This window comes from Dysidea avara, chromosome 8, assembly GCF_963678975.1.
Source record: "Dysidea avara chromosome 8, odDysAvar1.4, whole genome shotgun sequence".
NCBI lineage: Eukaryota > Metazoa > Porifera > Demospongiae > Dictyoceratida > Dysideidae > Dysidea > Dysidea avara.
Genome location: NC_089279.1, coordinates 10,564,211 through 10,585,839, shown reverse-complemented (window position 1 = coordinate 10,585,839; position 21,629 = coordinate 10,564,211). Strand labels below are relative to the sequence as shown.

Here is a 21,629-nt window from a genome sequence, read left to right as displayed (position 1 = left end):
GTGCTGCCAGCTACTAAGGATGTGTTCTTATAACAAAAGCCACCAATTGGATGGTGTTTTAGCTGTGCTCAATAAGTGATAATTATTAATATACTGTATAAAGGCAGGCAGGAGTACTACCATTAAGTAATCATGTTTATCCCCCAGACAACTTTTATATCTAAGCAGATAAAAGTGCACATGCATCTGTCTCAAACCATGTACAGTATGTGTATATATATGTGTGTGCTAGCTATCAAGAACAGAATTCCATAATATTATTATGTAACCAAATTTGCAAAAGGGGTCTTCCACACACATCCAATTCTATGATTTGGAAGACCATAACGTATGGTAAAGAAACATAATCCTGGAATCTTCTCCATCCCCTAAGCAATGTTGGTGCTCACTACTGACCAAATTTCAAGTCAATAAATCCATTTCCAATCAGTTATGAGTCATCAAAGTTGGCGAATTGGATGTGAGTGTGGAAGACCCCTTTTCACAAATCTGGTCACATATGTACAAATGGATTATATATAGGTCTGAGGTGAACATTCATGTTTGACAATCAACTATTTTGAGAAGTGGAATTATTGTGTACAGCTACAGACACATAGCGTAAGACATGGTATAATGTTGTCATATAAAATGTTTTGTAAGCATCTGGAGAATATAGTTATACATACTACCTGACACATGGCTTAAATTGTCAATGGTAAAGATAATATATAGCTAATAAACAAGATACTTTAAAATCTTTTGAACTATGCAGGTTTTTCTTTACTTGTGAAACACCAAGCTGCAAGCTTCAACAATGAATCATATTGCTACTTTGAGGATTCAAACAAAATTCTAGTGAAATGTCTAAATAAGACATGCATTTCCAAATTCTTTAGTGCATGCAACAATCACCTGTGTGATTATTGCATACATCATTCCTTTGGGGTTTTTCACAGCTAAAAAAAACACATTCCAAGGCAGCACCATGACATGTAGCCATGTTTGTTGTGCCTAATGATGACTATTCGTCGCCAATCAAGCCCTGCATTACTCAGATTGAATGTATCATGCATACTTAAAATTGTACAATCACTTTTGCGATATCATAAAGCTTTTACTGGGACCAATGGTCAATAGCATTCTAAATGCATCCATATAAACCCATACATATGCATTATTGTAAAAATACATACTTAGTATAAACTAGCAACATTACTGACAATTGGCCTAAGCTGCAGGCAGTATGATCACTATTAGCTACACCAATAAGTATTGTAATGTATGTTGCTTAGCTACAATTCTTTATTAGGATCAACTTCCCATACATTTCTATCATGAGGCACGACTGGCACGTAATATAGTTAATGATTTAATTATTCCTTTAAACAACTTCATGGTTTTTATTGTGTAAACTTGTCATCATCATCATGACAACAATAAACAGAACCTTCCACATTATAGCTAGTTCTCCAGCTCTGCTTGTGCTTCAGTTGTCTGCTTTGACGGATAGATGAAATACCTTCATTCAGTACTACACACTAAGTGTGATATGGTAGAGCTAATATATGTACTACACTATATGCTTAGCATTATGGTAGTGTCTCTAGATATACTTCACATAGCTACATTTACTTCCTCAAAAATGACAATGAAGATCAAGGTGCATTGAATCATTTTTATATACGTGTATAGCTACGTAGTTCATATGTTTCCAGTCTAGTTGAGCCAACTTATATCAGTCATAAATTCTGCAAGTGTACATAGCACAATATTATATTCAGGTTGTTTTTAATGTGTAAATTAGTGACATAATTATTTGTTCTCATTTGCACACCACAATGCATAGTCCGCTACACAAATAGTTATATATATTTCAGCAAGGCAGCTGCTTCAGTGAACAGTGGACAAGGGTACCATGTATATTATGATGTAATGTATCTGTTAGTTTGGTATGTATTTGTGCATTAAATATTGTGTATGTTGTGAAGAAAATCAGCTACATTGTCTTATTGTGTGGATCCCCTCTAAAAATATTACAATGTGACACCAGTTTTGTACTAAATACTGGTCATAGCTATCACCAGAGGACACCATGGACACATCATCTGGCACATACATATACGTACATACATACCAGAACTATTCTATAAATGTTTATAAATGTTTGAAAATGTTTGGTAAGTTGATATATTGTTTCACCATTTAATGTATGTTTTCGCATATTTTATATACTTCCATATAAGGCTGCAAGAAGATACTTCAAGCATCCTCCTCATCACCACAGGACATAGTGGTCAAAATGCATGTTGATATGCACTGTACTGCTACTGTGTCATAGGTGGAAAACAAGTTCAATTCCCACAATTTGATCACAAAGAAATAGTATTTGTGTAGTGTAACCTATACACCTGGTTCACATTAACACTTGGAATTAACACCTGCTCACCTAATGCTTCAGCTTTCCGTACATACTTCTATCCACATGATCATCATGATTCAGGACTGGCACATAATTAGTTGATGATCTAAAGAACTTCATGGTTTTTATTGTGTAAACTTGTCTAACTTAATCATCATCACCCCCCACAACAATGAACAGGATCTTCCTCATTATATCTAGTTCTTCAATTCTGCTTGTGCTTCAGTTGTCTGCTTTGACAGATAGATGAAATACCTTCATTCAGTACTGCACACTAAGTGTGATATGGTAGAGCTAAATTATGCTTGGCATTATGGTAGTGTCTTTATATACTGCATATGGCTATGTTAACTTCTTCAAAAATGACAATGAAGATCTAGGTGCATTGAATCTGTGTGGATCCCTACTAAAATATTATATTATGACACCAGTTTTGTACTAATTACTGGTCGTATCACCAGTATAGGACACCATGGACAGCTCATCTGGAACATACATAGCTATACGTACATACGTACTTACTTATAAGTGTTTAGTTAATGAGAGTGTTAGGAAAGTTACTATAATAATTGTTTCACCATCTAATGTATGGTTTCACATATTATATATATATATATACTTCCTATGTAAGGTGCATCCTCCTCATCACCAGATTCTATATGGGACTTATAGTGGTCAAAAATTGATATATATGCCACTGTACAATTTGTGTTTCATTTTTGCAACTGCTATTGTGCCATAAGTGGGAGAGAGGAAGTAAATGAAAGAAAAATGTTTTCAAAGATTGGCTAAATGAAAGATATTTTTAATGCTAAAAAAAATCACTACGTATCACAGGGAGGGGGTAAAACATCAACACGATCCAAGGCAAAGCCAAGGATTAGTGTCAGTAACTATGTGCAACAATCTACAACTGCTGTGAAATGATTGGCTTCTATATACTTGTGAAAGACTTGCAGGCACTTTAAATATGGCTTTAACTACATAGGACTAATAACAAGCTTAAACTGCTGATGTATGTACACATTACCTATGCAATTCTTTGCTACATTTGCTGTAATTTGTACACACTTTGTTTTTCAAAGGTGATAATTATTCACCTTACCGGACTGTATGGCAGTTACTTCCAGAGCAATAACAACCATACAGCCAAGTTTCTAATAAACTGTTTGAAGTATGACTTTACTGGGATACGTATAAAATTAATGTAGATATACACAAGACCTAAAAAGAGGTTTCTAAGTGTTCAAATATATACTTCATAATAAAACAAGTTCAACTATCACAATTTGATCACAAATATATAATATTATGTCACCATAAAATAATAGCAATGTATATGCAATTATTTATTAGTTCTGAAAAAACAAGCTTGTAATACCACACATTACAATATAGTAAATCTATGATTAGACCAATAAAAATCCAGCAAAGTTTTAAACGAATTAGTGTTAGCAGCCATAAAAATATCTGAAGGTAAACAATTCCAGTCATTTATCACTCTAGCTGCAAAGCTATACTTCTTCACATTGGTTTTAACATGGGGTTCCAGTAACTTTAATCCATTTGATCTTGTACAGGTGGTGTTGTATTAAAAAACTCTTCTACTGGTATATCCACAAGGCCATGCAGCATTTTGCGTGTCATAATCATCATCTTTCTATAATACAGTCTATCAGAATAAGTCAGGTGTGCAAGACTAGGTAACAGTCTAGTAGCTCTTCTTTGAACTGCTTCCAGTGCTCTGATATCATATGGTTGCTAAACAACACGTGCATAATCTAAATATGGTCTTACAAGAGAGGTATACAGCAAACGTAAAGTGTGTGGAGTGAGCACACAAAATGTACGATGGATAATTCCAATCATTTTTGATGCATTACGTATTGCATTATTGATATAACAGGAAAATTTTAGATCATTTGTAAACTAACACCCAAATCGGAATCTCAGTACATTGTTCAATTATAGAAACATCATCCATAGATATAAAGTATTGTCTATTTGAGTAGCCACCAATAGTCTCATATGTTTACATTTGTTATAGTGTAACTTATAGCTATACTGCTGTTCACGTGAACACTTGAAATTAATGCCTGCTATTGTCCCAAAAGACTGTTTGGAATAAGGTCACACGTACAAGACACCTTTATGATCAGGAACAAACAGTATAAGGTGGCAGGTCAGTCCATAACTTCTACATTCTTACGAGTCCTAGTAATTGAAGGTATACAGCTGCTATATGGGGTTAAGGTGGCAGCCTTACATTTTATTTGGGATCCTGTCAAGTGTCACTTTCAAAATAGGTAAACACTTTATGGTAGCACCTCTTACCTCTCTGTGTCTGACTGTACCTGCCTGTATTTCCTGCATCTAAGTACTAAATATGATTACCAATTATTGGACACAGCTACAACACACACCAGTTTGTGGCTTTTGTTATAAGAACACATCCTTATGATGTCAAAAGGTGACAATGCTGAAGTGCATGTCCTTTCTACGTATTTCATTTAGCTACTGCAACAACTCAATGATCATTGATACAAAATACAGTTGCATGCACATTCATAAACTAGACAGAATGGCTCTGCAGAACCATATATGGAATTACATACATGTATATACTGTAGCAAGTATATACGACTTATAATTAGACAGGCACAATTGACAAGTAGTAGGTATTCTTCATACATATTCATATGTACAACTAAAAGCTGATTTTTCCAAAAGTTAATCCCCACCATTTCCCCCACTATTCCTGAGAGGGGGAAGGTGGGGATAATATTGATAGATACGTTACTATGTGTACAATTGCACATATACATTGTTTATTTAAATGCAATTTGTTAGGGTAGTCACTTCTGGTTGTTTATTCCACCGCCCATAAATACGGATCATGGAAATTTGTTATGGCTTTGCCTAGATAAGGGACCCAGAGTTAATACCTAATACATGTATATATATATGCACTTGAGGAATCAAAACTATGACAATGTACTTCAACTAAGGAATGATTTTAGTATTTGTGTTAGTCACAAGACAGCAACCCCACAGATGACATACATATAAAAATTTTCACAGCACCAATAAGAGGAAAATAGGAAATAGTAACACACTAGTAGAGTTTCCATTGGTCAACAGTGTTGTCTGGTGTAACTAAAATAGTGTGGGATGTTACCTTATATGGAACATGCTAAATGCATATATAAGGAGCAGTGCTATGCACAAAGTTCATCATTAATCAAAGAATAAGCTACTCAACAATGAAACTGCTTCTTCTACTAACAAGTGTGGCTACTGCTCTACTGCTAGCTTCAGCAATAGTAAGTCAATTGTTCTTACACTAGTCACCATAATGATCACATTGTTATGTTATTCTCTATAGGATAATCCTACTCACCCATCATGTGGTAATTGTACATACAGTACATTCAGAGGAAACCCTGGACTACCAGGACCACAGGTACACACTACACTAGCTATTACATATTATGTGTAGTCATGTGTCTCCTCCGTCAACACCACTACTGTAGGGTCCTAAAGGTTATCCTGGTGATGATGGACCCCGTGGTAGGTCAGGTCAACCAGGTACTAATGGGGCTTATGGACCAAAGGGAGATGATGGTGACCAAGGTTATCCTGGACCCCGTGGTCCTAAAGGAGAATGTCTTCTCACTGATGGACAACCCGGCCCTCGAGGGGAAATGGGAGAACCAGGACATAAGGTGTTGTACTATAAACATCACTTAAGCAAAGTTTATTTAACATCTTATCATTGTCATCTTAGGGTGTTACTGGATACAAAGGAGTTCGTGGTCCTAACGGTTACCAAGGAGAAAAGGTAAATACCACCCTAATACTATTTTAATGAACTATTTACAATTGATCTCCTGCAGGGAAAATGTTGCCTGCATGCACCACCTGGATATCCTGTAAGTACAGTACCTATTACATGTGTGGCCTTTAACAATCAATAGCTGTAAATACATACAAATGACATTACATGGTCCACTATTATCTTGTATCTGTTAATATTTAATTTGTTGTCTACAGGGTATCCCTGGTGATGAGGGTCTTTGTGGTGAACCTGGAATGACAGGAGATCCAGTGAGTAAATACAAATTTATATTCTTATATTATTGTTATAATTTATGGTAATATTACAGGGTCCACGTGGTCCCAAGGGACAGAAAGGAAGTACCAAGGGACTTTGGAAGGTATGCTATAGTGAGTTTGTAGGGTTTATCCACCATAATTATTCACATTATTTTTTGTATTTACGCAATGTATACTTGTAGCAAAATGTAGACAATAGTCAAATGACTGTGTTAGTTGTGATGATGTTTGGTATCAATTTACAGATCAAAAAACAATTTGATAATCTGGTAAACTACCTTGGACTTCAGCTACAGTCATGTTGTAAGGCAGGTATGGATGATACAAAATGGTTGACAGAGACATAGTGATGAATACATTTACCCTAATAGCTGGACATCAAGTCACATCAACAAAGAGAGCAACACGTGATGTAAACACTCGTACAACATCACAATACAATTGTCCTAAACAAGGCACAGTGAGTTCTACAATATCACAACAACCAAACAATTGTTCATTACCTACTTTCAACATATTTAGTTTGTACAGGGAGAACATGGGCCTGAAGGACCACGAGGACCAAAGGTATGTGGACAAGTATATAGCATGTATACAGACATAAGACAGTCAACACACAATAACTATTGTGCAACTATAACACCTCTTATTAATACACCAATAGTATATAGATGTCATACTATTACTACAATAGGGAGAGATGGGTGATGATGGTAGTCAGGGACCTAAAGGATACAATGGAGTACCTGGAAAACATGGAGTTGTCGGTAAACCCGGAGATCAGGGACCACCTGGACCTTATGGACCTAAGGGATATCCTGGAGAGCTCCAACAATGTCAACAATGTACAGAAATTCCTGCAGTTAAAGGAGAGAAAGGAGACCAAGGTGAAACTGGAGACCAGGGACATCCAGGTTACAGGGGACCTCAGGGACCTCCTGGAGATGATGCTCAATGCCTCATTGGTAGACCAGGAACCAAGGGAATACGTGGTCCAGCAGGAAAAGATGGATTAAAGGGAGATATTGGTCCTGTTGGATATCCCGGCCTTCCAGGAGTTCAGGGTAACATTGAAAATGCCACACGTGTAGAAGAACTACTTGAATACATTGCCACCTTCCGCTCTTCTTTCTACCAATGTTGTTTTGGACAAGACTATGACTCAAATCTTAAAAGAGCAATTGATGCTATAAACTTTGAAGTGAGGGAACGACGTGATGTTGGAACTACCAATGATGACAACACAACATGCAAATATTATGTGGATTATGAAGGTGGCAGTCCTTGCAGTCATTTCTTCTCATATTGTCCATTCAAGAAAGGAAAAATGGGATATGCCGGTCCACCAGGACCCAGAGGAGACCCTGGTAACCAAGGTTATCCTGGACTAAATGGACATGACGGACAAGATGGTAAACCTGGTCCTAAAGGTCAAAAGGGTAAGAGGGGACCACCTGGATTACAAGGACCTCCTGGAAATAACACCTATAAAACTTGTCCTACACAAGGACCTAAAGGACAGAAGGGAGTACCTGGTGAAAAGGGAGACAAAGGTCCTCGTGGTGATGTTGGTTATCCTGGTGCTAAAGGAGAAGCTTGTCCACCATCTGTTGGTCCTGATGGAGTACCAGGTGTACCTGGTTATCCCGGAGTGAATGGAGAGAAGGGAATGAGAGGAGCACATGGACCACAAGGAGAAAGAGGAGAACCAGGTGATGATGACATCACTCAAGAACAGTTGGATGAGTACAAGTTACGACTAGACCAACTGGCAAATATTGTAGCCACAAGGAGTTGCTGCTACAATCCTAATCACTAGAACTTTGCTACTGAACTACAAAAAATATTTATTTATATTTCTATGAACACGGATACTGTACGTATTTTTACATAAAATGTTGTAATGAATTTAAACATTATAAACATAGTTGCTGTTGGTATAACAATGGTTGGCGCTCATATAAAGTTTTTACATATAATGGTTATATGGCTTTGATAACTGTACAGGAATCACATTAATAATTGTGACTTGGATTTGGTTCATTGACTAGAGTGCTTATTGTACATATGATACCTGGTAAGTCATTGACAAAGATTACTTACTATGTACGAGCTCACTAGCTATTCAATAGTATTGTTAACTGACCCAGTGACCCTTAATATTTATTCTGTGGCAACACATGCAGCTAAGTACTGGGTAATCCTAGATTCCATGTGGCTCCTCAGTAATAGTGCTGAAACAAATAGCATTTTTACTATTTGAGTAGTTGTGAACAAAACAACCAATTATTTGACTATTCTTTAGGCTATTGCTATTGCTCTGGCAGTCATGTGAAGAAAATAAAACTTAAACAAAAAAGGGTCCTGAAATGAAAAAAACAAACAAAAAAAAAAACAAAAAAAAACAACAACAACAACAACAACAACACAAAATCCTTGACCAGGAATCAAACCCGGGAGCTCCAACATGTGAACCAGGGTCATAGCCACTGTGCTACGTGGCTGCCAGCTACCCACCTCCCTTAGTTTCTACCTTATATGTTTCCGAGTGGAGTAGCTTCTATATATTGAAGACAAAGGTGAAGAAGAAACCAAAGTTGAACCCAACCCTAACGCCAATGCTAATACTAATTGTCGTGTACCCTAAAGTTGAATACTTCTGGATGCGTTCCCTAAAGTTGAATGCTTGGGGCAACTACTAGTCGTGTGCCCTAAAGTCGAATAGTCGCGGGGCAACTAGCTACTAGACGCATGCCCTAAAGTTGAATGCTCAGGGCATAACATATACAACTAGTGTGCTTGATAGTGAGAGAAATCTAGTGGACAATAGCCCTGACAAAATATTTCTGATTGCTGGAACAATAACAACTTTGTATTATTTAAGCATGAATAAATACTGATATCTTTGTTGGGCAGTAAGGTAAAGCCTAAAGCCTGAGAGCTACCTATTTCTATACCTTCTAAAACGAAGTTTGAATATACCACTTTGTTCACAATCTGAAGCCCCTAGGTTGTCTTTATTTATCTGGTTACAGCTTAACACAGTGCAGAATATTCGAATAGCATGTTAACAAATCAAATAATATCATGCCAACTGCATAGTCGAATATCCGAATAATTGTTACTGCACTACTCAGTAACTTACCTAGGCTGTAAGCTGTCTGTGGATCTGCACATTCAGTACAAGTATATAGAAGGAAAAATTAGGAATTTTAAGCTGCATTAGGGATCAAAGAACAAAAAACCAGGGAAACAAGGGAATAGCTAAGAAGTTGTGAAACAAGGGAAGTTGCCTATATACTAGTGGACATCTAATCCCTACTCTTAATTCAGCCTATAACCTTGACTGGATTAAGGATTACATGTCCACTAGTACATATATCTGCAGGTAGCTATAGGCATGTTTCACAACTTTTTAGCTGTTCCTTTGTTTCCCTGCTTTTTTTGTTCTTAGTTTGATCCCTAATGCAGCTTAAAATTCCTAATTTTTTCCGTTTGTTTGCTTTTTTAATAACACAATTATGACTACAGAATCTACATTTACCACATTAAAAGAAAGAATGGCGCCAGGCATTCTATAAAATAATCAAAGGGGTGTCACTCCAATAGGCACTGTACTACGATCTGCGACCGCGGTCAAAATCGAATTTCGATTTTGACCGTTGACTTTCATCGAAATTTTGTCTGAGTGACCACTGACCTGGTTCCGTTTATTTTCGCTATATTTTCGTGCACTACTTAGTCGAGAAGCTTTGACCATGCTGGGAAAACAGCTTGACCGTTGTTCTTCGTGAAAAATCGGTCTTGTTCATTGACCTTTAGCTCGCAGATCGTAGTACAGTGCCTATTGGAGTGATACCCCCTTGATAATTTTGCGTCTAAACGCGCGCCCCAATAACCAATCACGCACTGAAGTGAGGTGGCCATTACCGAGGCCATTACGCTTTATTGTCTGAAGTAACAACTCTTACTTCTTGTGAGTCTGATGCCGAAATGATTTGGGGGAAACTCCACATTCATAACCAAAAGCCATTGCATATATGCTCTCTTTACCGGCCCCCTTATAACTCTTGTAGTTCAATTATAAGTTTAAAGAATTGTTTATCACAACTGCACACTGAAGATCCTGAAAACTCTCCATGTTTGCTAGTTGGTGGTGATTTCAATTTCCCAGACATCTCATGGCAGGATGGCTATGCCCACATCAATCCCAGCCCAACATATGGCACTGACACTAACAAACTTTTTGTAGATACTATCAATGATCATGGTCTAGAACAACTTATTAGTGTACCTACTCGAGGTAACAATATACTGGACTTGATATTGTGTTCTCATCCCAGTCTCATATCAAATGTAGAAATAACTCCAGGAATTTCTGACCATGATGCAATTCTCTATTGCTTTGAATTACCAAGTAAACCTCTGTCTGATAAAATAGACCATCCCATCTATCTGTACCACAAAGGAAATATGGAGGGTGTTAAATCAGATATATTAGACTTCCAGCTGCAATTTCTTTCAAGCAATCCCTACTCCAACGATGTTGAAAGTAATTGGAACAACTTTAAACAAGCTATAAACAATGCAATTACTTCACATATCCCTCAAAAACCACCACAATCTAGAAACAACCTCCCATGGATTACCCCTTCTATAAAAAGATTAATGAACCGTCGAACTCGTTTATATCGCAAAGCTAAATCTCTTCAAACTGAAAAGGCTTGGAATGACTACCGTATTCTAAGAAATAAAATCACAAACTGTATTAGAAATGCTCACACCAAATATCAAACTAACCTATTCAACGAAAATGAAAAGACAAATCACAAGAATTTCTGGAAATACATAAAGAATATTCGTAAAGACCAACATGGTATACCTCCTTTAAATGAAAATGGTAATACTATCAACAGCTCTAAAGAAAAAGCTACTGTTCTAAACAACAAATTTCAGTCTGTATTTACTCAAGAGAATACCACTGACATACCAAACTGCGACGGCACTCCACATCCTATAATTCCAGATATTGCAGTTTCATGTGATGGTGTACAAAACCTCCTCCAAACTCTAGATCCAAGTAAGGCATCTGGTCCTGACAACATCCCTACCAGGATTCTAAAATTTTGTGCAAAAGAGATTGCTCCAATTCTAACTGTTATCTTTATCCAGTCCCTAACATCTAGACATATACCAAATGATTGGCTAAAAGCCAACATAACACCTGTGTTTAAAAAGGGGGATAGAAGCAACACCAACAATTACCGGCCAATTTCACTAATTTCAGTTTGTTGCAAGATATTAGAACATATTATGTATCACCACATTGCAGAGCACCTCAACACCAACAACATACTAATTGACGAGCAATTTGGTTTTAGAACAGGTCATTCATGTGAGGCTCAGCTCATATCTGTTGTTGAAGACGTACAATTGGCCATGGATAATACTTCCCAAGTAGACATGATTTTCATTGACTTTAGGAAAGCATTTGATACAGTTCCGCATTGTAGACTCTTAAACAAGCTTTCTCACTATGGGATTCAAGGTACAACTTATGACTGGATAAAGATTTGGCTGACTCAGCGAACACAGCGTGTTGTTGTGAATGGACATGATTCAAATTTTGTGCAAGTTCAGTCAGGTGTTCCCCAAGGAACTGTTCTTGGCCCATTGATGTTTTTGCTCTACATTAATGACATCAAGTGTGGCATCTCATCCCATTTGAAACTTTTTGCAGATGATTGCATATTATATCGAACTATCAATAGTCAGCAAGATCAATTATTATTACAACATGACCTCAACATTATATTAAAGTGGACTGAAACTTGGTTAATGGAATTAAACACTTCCAAGTGTGTGGTACTTACCTGTAGTAGACTAACATCCTCCTCTACTTTCAACTATACTATCAGAAATTACTTTTTGCAGCGAGTTACCCAACACCCTTATTTAGGAATTCTCTTAGACTCAAAAATGTCATTTACACCTCATATCAATCAAGTTATCTCTAAAGCAACAAGGATGCTAAACTTAGTTAAACGTAACCTTTATAGATTTTCTGCAGAAACTAAATGTTTAGCCTACACCAGTATAGTGAGACCACTGTTGGAGTATGGATCGGCAGTATGGGACCCCTACTTGCAGAAGGAGATACAAAGTATAGAAATGGTACAACGACGTGCTGCTCGTTGGGTCAAGTCAGACTACCGATATAACAGTAGTGTTACATCTATGTTAGCAGATCTACAATGGCCATCACTTCAACACCGACGATACGTGACTAGATTAAAAGTATTCTACAACATTGTTTACTCCTCATCAGTCTTAACAGTCCCAAATTATTTCACCAACACCACATATCCCACCCGCCACCACCACCCCTTCCATTTTGAGATTCCGTTTGCTAGAACAGATCATTATAAATTCAGCTATTACCCCAAATCTATCCGCGATTGGAACAATTTACCAACTGACACAATAGAATCCCAATCTCTACAAGTATTTTTAGATAAATTATAACTGACTCTCATCTATGTGATTTGTAATGTTTTTTCCTTACCTGAACATATCAGTTTGTAACTGTGTTTTCAGTAATCATAATCATAATTGCTTTGTAGTTATGCTCCGCTCGTTACACAGCGTTACAAACGAAAAACAGTACAAGAAACTTCTCTGCAATGAATCCAGTCGCTATGGAACTGAATTCGGGCGAAATGCATGACACAGCCAGAGGGAAGCCGTAGCTATATCGTGCTATCATCGACACCTTGCGTTGTCAGCGAAAAGAACTGGAACACAAAGGAGTACAAAGGTAAGTCCATGATACGTGCATCGTACGTACGTACTGCGGTTGGCGAAAAGGTACGTCTAGGGACAAAGCGACGTCGAACAGTGAAAAAATCAAGCCCGTAGCCTTATCCATTGTCGAGTTATGCATGGCTCAGAAGGCATCAGTTAGCTAGTTAGTTAATAGTTTGAGGGGTAGCCAACGTATTAGTATCAATTTTGTCAAAATGACAGGGTTGTACAAAAGGACAAGCCCGCAAACGTACTCACCACAATTAAGCATAGCTACATACAGTAACATTAAATGCACCGGCACGAATGCAATAACTAAGACAAGACAGATAGCTAATAACAGAGTAATACACAACAGGACAAAAAAGATAAAGTTATTTGAACGAGTATTTGAATAGAAAGCCTCGTAGAAAGCGGTGAAGGGCAGCACGGAATAGACTTGATGTCTTGGGACTCGATCGCTGCTGAGAAATCCAATTCATCCACATTCAGTAAATATTTAGAAATCCTGAACACGTTTTAGTCCGTTCATGAGTTCAATTACGGTCGCCGCTCTATACAATGGTTCAAATTGACAGTACAAAGTACACCTGTGTCTCTTCTGAAGTTCCTCTGATCCCGCTCTCAGCTGTTCCTGTACAAAAACTCGAGGTAAAAACATCATGATAAAAATCGAAATTAGATTTATATTGTATTTACAGATATATTTTAAATACAGAAATACTTAAATATTGAGATTCGTACACCATGTTGGGGTTTTGCGTGGGCAATGGTTACCCCCCGTAATAGTTAGTCAGTAGAAAACAAGAAATTTTTAAACTTCCATAGAAACTTAATTGTTGGAAGAGTTTGGGGTCACTCTGAAGGCATTTTTGGGCTTGGCTATGCCTAATCAATACTGCCAAGCAACTGAATTTGAGGCTGGTTTTAGGGAATATACAAAAATTCAGTGCTGTATTCTATCCAATTGGATTTACAGGTAACAATGACTCTTTATACCAGCTATACTTTGTGAGATTTTCAAAAGGGAGAATCTGCAATGTGGATTAAGATAAGTACAGTAGTTCCTCGGAACAAGAGTTGATGATAATGTATATCATGACCTCTTGCTAAGCATTGTGAGGTTCCACTTGATGTGAATTGAGAGCTCTATAGTGCATTGTATAATTGTAACCTGTAATATTTAAGCAGAAAGTCCACTCAGCTTAAGCTGATTTTCAGTGGAGCCCTGTACACAGCATACAAAAATACACAACAACACAAATATGCACACCAGCAAAAAAGATACTTAATTAAAATGCAAATACTTAAATGATGACAAAGTGCAAGGGTAGCCTGTACAACTGTTTGCCAAACTGTTCCATCCATAAAATCATTCCACAATAAAAGAAACTTCTTTTACCAAAGTTAGTGGCAACTCTAGGAACAAATAGGCAAGTAATATTACATTCGCAATAACCTGTCACATCTTTAGAATACCGAAAAACATTTAGCAAATATGAGGGGGAATAATTATTTACAGACTTGTTATATACTTTCAGTAGCATACAATACTACAGTAAAAAGATCTAGTGTGGTAGCTGCCATTACACCAGTAGTATTCATTCAGGATCAATTTCTATCCATATAGTCTTAGACAATCTCATTATTCTTCTATACAACTTCCTGGTTACCATAGTAATCTCGTCTAGCTTAATCATCATCACCACCACAACAATGAACACAATCTTTCCCAACATGAGAAAGTTGTCAACTTTGTTCAGTTTCATGATTCAGCAAAAGGTGAAACACCTCTATTGTCACAAAGTCTATACCAGCATACACATGCAGTCATAAAAGTCTTAGATTAAAGTTTTATGACTAAAATAAAAGATTTTGTACTAAAACATGAAATGCGTTATTTGTACAATATTACCTTTTGACTTATAATGTACGTAATGTGTGCAGCCCATTGAGATGCACTCAAGTACTGAAGAGTATGCTTAGATCTAATATTGCAAATACAGTAGATTTATGGACAATATAAGTAAAAGTGAAGAAACTATCACCACTATTGTATACCATTATTATTGTAGTTTTCTATAAGACAGCAATTAATAAATCAGCTATAATACTGTCTAGTTGTATGTATGTTTGTAGCTATACATGCTGTGGAATTAAATTTAGATCAACAACTGCTTCTCAATTTTATAACTTGTTAGACCAACAACTTAATGTTGTAACTTCAAAGCTGCATGATGGTGCTATTCCAGCAGGTTGGCAGGTGCAACATTTGTTTGTTGAATGTGTTAATAAACAGCAACACATCTAACTAGACAATTCTAGTTTTTACCTAGTCAATGGTTCACTTCATGTAACACATATCTGGTATTAAACCAATTTCATACTTAACACTTCTGCTGTATTTGGGTGTAGAATTTATCTTAACGTTGCATTTTTGCATAAGGAAAGTCTAGTTGAAATCATGTTTGCTCGTTATCTATACGTATCTCATTTGTCCAAGTTGTGTCCTTTATTCTATAATACTACAGCTTTGTATATAAGACATCCTTCCTTTCCAATTTATGAATCCCTGCATTCTTCATATACCTGTATATCAGTGGTCTGTGAATGAAAATAGAAAGGATATGAACTCCAGTACTGCCAACTACGTACTAAGGATGTGTAAAAGCCACCAAATTGGATTGTGTTGTAGCTGTATCCAATAAGTGATAATTATTAATATACGTATAAAGGCAGGCAGGGGTACTACCATTAAGTAATCTTTTTTATCCCAGACAACTTTATATCTACATGACAGGAAGCATATAAAAGTGCATGAGTCTTCTGTCTCAAACTATGTATATACTATACCAAGAACAGAATTCCATATTATGTAACCGGATTTGTGAAAAGGATCTTCCACACACATCCAATTCTATGATTTGGAAGATCAGGTGGTAAAGAAACATAATCCTGAAATTTTCTCCATCTGCTAAGCCATGTTGGTGCTTACTACTGACCAAAGTTCAAGTCAACATAACCATTTCCAATCTGAAGCTATGAGTCATGAAAGTTTGTAAATTGGATGTGCGTGGAAGACTCCTAGCCTTTTCGCAAATCTGGTCACATATTAGTCCGGTAGATTTAAGGTTGGACCCGGAAAAAAATCGAAGAAAGCTGATTTTGGTATCATTAGAAAGCAAATTTTTCATAGAATAACATATCCAAAATCCTCTAAAATCCACCTTGGGGAAAAAATTTTATGGCCAATTTAGTATTGAGGCATATGTGACTGGATTCAGGAAAGTGGATCTTCCACACATATCCAATTTACCAATTTTGACAACTCATAACTTCAGATTGGAAAATGGTATTGACTTTAAATTTGATCAGTAGTGAGCACCAGCATCACGTATTAGTTGCAGAAAATTTCAGGTTGATATTCACCTTGTGCACTAAGTTGTGGTTTCTTTATTAAATGCATTTGTTAGACCTATTTTTGCAAATCTGGTCATTTGTGGCTAACAAAAATGTATATTATCCTTAAATTATTTTCTCATAAGAAATTCATTGTAATCAATATTAGCTATATGAAATAAGGATAAGACTAATTATAGAAATAAAAAAGGTGCCTATCATGTAAGTTCTGAACAAATATATTTGTCACGATTATTGTAAACAGTTTCTTCAGCACTTCTGCAACTCTCTCCCCTGCAACTGCCACATGCAACATACTTTAATCCATGATTACACTGAGAGCATAATATTGCTACCACATGGATTTGCAGTAGAAAGCTTGCATTTATATTGTACAAATTTAAGTTAAGACTTCTGGTGCTAGTCCCATGTCAGTTGTATACAGCCTTGATCCTTCTAGTTTCCAGCTCCATTATGGTAATGGATCAAGTTAGTCATTAAGTTCCTTCTAATGAATAACTTGTAGATGCACATACAAGTTGTGAAAGCGTGTTGTTCTTGCAATCATTTGCACATCATTTTCTTCTTGATTAGGCCTGGCCAACTTTACCCCGTTCAAATGTTGCAGATGGCCACTCCATGCAAGCATGCGAAAAGAGAAGATGTAATTATGACGTTACAATAGGACCTATGTGCCCAATAATGTCATCAATTTTCCAATGCTCAAATGTTTCCCAACCTCTGAAAGAAAATATATACTTGCTATGTTCTGGTGCATCGTGCAGGAGGACAAGAACATCAGTGTCATCAGTTACAACACACTTTACTTCCTTCAATTGCAAATTGAAGTGCACATTGAACAATCAGTGTGTCAGTATCCAAATTACTCTGATGCACAACCTGGCCATCATCTCTCAGATATTAAGCAATCAATTGATCAATTGATGTTTGCTCTTTTCATTTGCAAGAAAACTTCCTGGCTTTTGTATGCTTCCATAGATTCACTTGACTGAATATCTGCACCTGCACATGCCATAACATACCTGGGGATGCTGCCAGCCCTACACACTGATTGCACACATGGAGATTCTGACATACTGATGGTCCAATGCGCACTTCAATTTTGCAATTGAAGGAAGTAGAGTGAATGTTGTAGCTGATGACAGCAATGAAGCTCTTGTGCTACTGGTGCACGCTGGAAGCAGAATATGACAAGTACGTATCTCTTTTCATTCAGAGGTTGTAAAGCATTTTAAGATCTGGAAAAATGATGACGTTATTGGGCACATATGTAGGTCCTCTTTTCACATGCCTAGGTAGCTGTGATACAATGTCCGCAACATTTGAATAGGTAAAGTCGGCCTAATCAGCAATCAAATGATGTGCAAACAAATGAAAAGTTAATGATGGATTATATAATGCAGCAATTGCACATGTTGAAAAAGTTGGAGGGAATCAGTCTGATTTATTGAGGAGTCTCAAGTATACAAAACAAAGTACATGGAAATGGTGGCATCAGAAAGTTATTATACATACGAGCTGTGTAAGTGTGATAACCCTTGCAGTTGGATGGAGCTTTCAGGATCAATGGTTTTAGCTGATGCAAAAAGTTATTCATTGGAGGAAACTTAATATGGGGCTGGAAACTAGAAAGACTAAGGCTGCAACCGATGATGATAGACATGGGACTAGTCCCATAGATCATATAATTAATTTTGTACAATATAAATTCCAGCTTTCCACTGCAAATCCATGTGATAGCAATATTATGCTCTTGTTGCAAACATGGATTATTAGTGTGTTGCAAAATGTGGAGGAGGGAGAGTTGCAGAAGTGCTAAGGAAACTGTTTTTTAGGAAAAAATAATTTAAGGATGGCACATTTTTGTTGGTCAAAAATGACCAGATTTGCAAAAATGGGTCTGCAAATACATCCGATTGAGAAACCACAACTTAGTGTTCAAGGTGAATATCACTCTGAAATTTTCTCCACCTAATAAGTGATACCGGTGCTCACTACTGATCAAATTGCAAGTCAATACCATTTTCCAATCTGAAGTTATGAGTTGTCAAAGTTGGTAAATTGGATATGCGTGGAAGATCCACTTTCCTGAATCCAGTCACATATGCCTCAATACTAAATTGGCCATAAAAAATTTTCCCCAATGTGGATTTTAGAGGATTTTGGTTATGTTATTCTATGAAAATTTTGCTTTCTAATGATACCAAAATCAGCTTTCTTCGAATTTTTTCCGGGTTCACCCCTTTTTTCAGTTATATCTACCGGACTATTATACAAATGCATTATATCTATTTAAATAGGTTTGATGTCAACATTCAAGTTAGACAATCAACTATTTTGAGAAGTCATAGTGGAATTATTGTGGGCAGCTACAGACATGGTATATATAAGTTGTGGTATAATGTTGTGATAATAAACATTTTATGTACGTATATATTGCAAGCATTTGGAGAAGTATAGTTAATGTATGTATGTGTATTTCTTTCAGCTTGTGGTTTAAATTGTCAATGGTAATATAATTATAGTTAATAAACAACGGCACTTTTTGAATTATGCAAGTTTTTTCTTTACTTGTGAATCGCCTAGGTGCAAACTTCAACAATGAATTGTATAACAAAATTCCAGTGAAATGTCTAAAAACATAAGACATACATTGCTAAATTTTTCATATCACCTTGTCTACACCTCTGTGGTTATTACATACATCATTCCTTTGGGGTTGTTCACAGCCAAAGAAAAACATTTCTTCTATCCTCAATACAACATCCATGTAGTCACGTTTGTTGTACCTAATGACAATGTATCATGCAGACTTAAAGTTGTACAATCACTTGTGTGCAATATCATAAAGCTATTAATGAGACCAATGATCAATAACATTTTAAATGCATCCATATAAATTTGTATGTAACTATATATTATTGTAAAATACATAGTATAAACTCGGTAATGTGCAACATTACTGACAATTGGCAGTATGATGATCAATATTAGCTACACTAATAAATTAATGTATGTAAAATGTTTATAATTCTTATAATTAGGATCAAGTTCTCATACATGTTTCTATTACATGATAACCACGAGGCACAACTGGCATGTAATTAGTTGATTATTTCCAATGGTGGATCCGGGATGGGGCATTTGGGGCAAATTCCCTCCCCCCCCCCCATACTTACTACTCACCTTGTCCAACAAAAATCAACTTATAATAACTGATGAAACTGCATATTACCACCATTTATTGTAAACTCACCTGAAACCAAAGTTAAAACAGTTGCCATAATCGTTACCCAGCGCTTTTGTATGTACTAAGCGCCTCTATAATTCCTCTGCCTTTTAAAACAGCTTTTAAGACTCCACAACTATCTGCAAAGGCCATAATGCCAAAAATCAACCTGCTAAGGAGTGATCATTGCTACTTCAATAAATACAGCAACTAACAAGAGCTATAGAATCTGCTCTCTCCAATCACCTACAGCCTGTTTGTGTCCCTTCCCTTGCCAGCTTCTGGATCCACTCCTGATCTCATTATTCTTTGAAACAACTTTATGGTTTTTATTGTGTAAACTTGTTTAAGTTAATATCATCACCACCGCAACAATGAACATATTATAGCTAGTTCTTCAGCTCTGCTTGTGCTTCAGTTGTCTGCTTTCACTGCTTGAAGGTTCTTAGTTTACTAATTTGTTAAGATGTCTTACTGTAGTTATACTGATAGTAAAGTGTCAGTAAACTTAAGTATATGGAACATAATTATTTTACTAAGTTTTAAACTCTCAGTAAAACATCAGTGAATGCGGGTTTACTGAAAAACTACTAAAATAACAAACAATTAACTGTTCCATATACTGGGGATATACCACTGTAGTAAACTAAGATACTTCAAGCAGTGTTTGACAGAAGATGAAATACCTTCATGCAGTTACTGCACACTAAGTGTGATATGGTAGAGCTAGCATGCCACACTATATGCTTGACATTATGGTAGTGTCTTGATATATTCCATATAGCTACATCTTCAAAAATGACAATAAAGATATAGGTGAATTGAATCACCTTTATATACATACGTGTATAGCTAAGTGGTTCATATGTTTCCAGTCTAGTTGTATGGGTCATAAATTCTTGTGAGTATATTTGTACATAAAAAAGCACACCTATAGTAACACATAATTATTATAATGAGTAGCTATACTTTCATTCAGCATTTTTAAATGTGTATATAGATTTAGTGATGTGTTTGTTCTCATTTACTGTACACTACAGTGCATAGTCCACTACACAACTAGCTATGTACATTTCAGCAAGGTAGCTGCTTCAGTGAACAAGGGTATTTACCATGTATAAGTATGTAATGAATCTGTTAATTTGTGCGTGTATTTCTGTATTGTGTATGTTGTGTGTATACCAGAAAATCAGTGTCTCACTGTGTGGATCCCTGCTAGAATATTACAATATGACACCAGTTTCATATTAACTAACTACTGGTCATACCACCAGTATAGGACACCATGGACAGCTCATCTGGAACATACATAGCTACATATGTGCATACTAAAATTATGTTCAGTTAGTGAGAATGTTTGGAAAGTTGCTATATTGTTTCACCATTTAATGCATTGATTCACATATTATATACACTTCCTATGTGAGGCTGCAAGAGGATACTTCAAGCATCCTCCTCATCACCACATTTTGTACAGGACTTATATTAGTGGTCAAACTGTGTGTTGATATGCACTATACCAGTACAACTGCTAACGTTCCATAGGTGGGTGAGAGGAGGTATTTGTTAAATGAAACACATTTTCATTGCCACAAAAATAAGATATATCACAGTAGAGGTAGAATATCAACATGAGTCCAAGGCAAAGCCAAGGATTAG

General features: G+C 36.4%; 1 protein-coding gene across 1 annotated transcript; it reads left to right on the top strand.

Moving 5' to 3' along the window:
* Window positions 1–5,649: 5,649 nt before the first annotated feature.
* LOC136262933 (collagen alpha-1(X) chain-like) lies at window positions 5,650–8,463 on the top strand. Its single transcript, XM_066057355.1, has 11 exons — window positions 5,650–5,724; window positions 5,787–5,864; window positions 5,935–6,126; window positions 6,189–6,242; window positions 6,298–6,333; window positions 6,455–6,508; window positions 6,568–6,618; window positions 6,763–6,829; window positions 6,889–6,977; window positions 7,040–7,084; window positions 7,212–8,463. The coding sequence occupies exons 1-11, from the start codon at window positions 5,665–5,667 to the stop codon at window positions 8,334–8,336; spliced, it is 1,851 nt and encodes a 616-aa protein (XP_065913427.1). The 5' UTR covers window positions 5,650–5,664; the 3' UTR covers window positions 8,337–8,463.
* The last annotated feature ends 13,166 nt before the right edge of the window (window positions 8,464–21,629 follow it).

What these genes read in the sequence shown, in the direction of transcription:
- LOC136262933 (XM_066057355.1), top strand. Translation starts at nt 5,665, where the DNA reads ATGAAACTGCTTCTTCTACTAACAAGTGTGGCTACTGCTCTACTGCTA. An exon ending in ATGCACCACCTGGATATCCT is followed by an intron (nt 6,334 to 6,454) that starts GTAAGTACAGTA and finishes TGTTGTCTACAG; the next exon opens with GGTATCCCTGGTGATGAGGG. An exon ending in CTGGAATGACAGGAGATCCA is followed by an intron (nt 6,509 to 6,567) that starts GTGAGTAAATAC and finishes GTAATATTACAG; the next exon opens with GGTCCACGTGGTCCCAAGGG.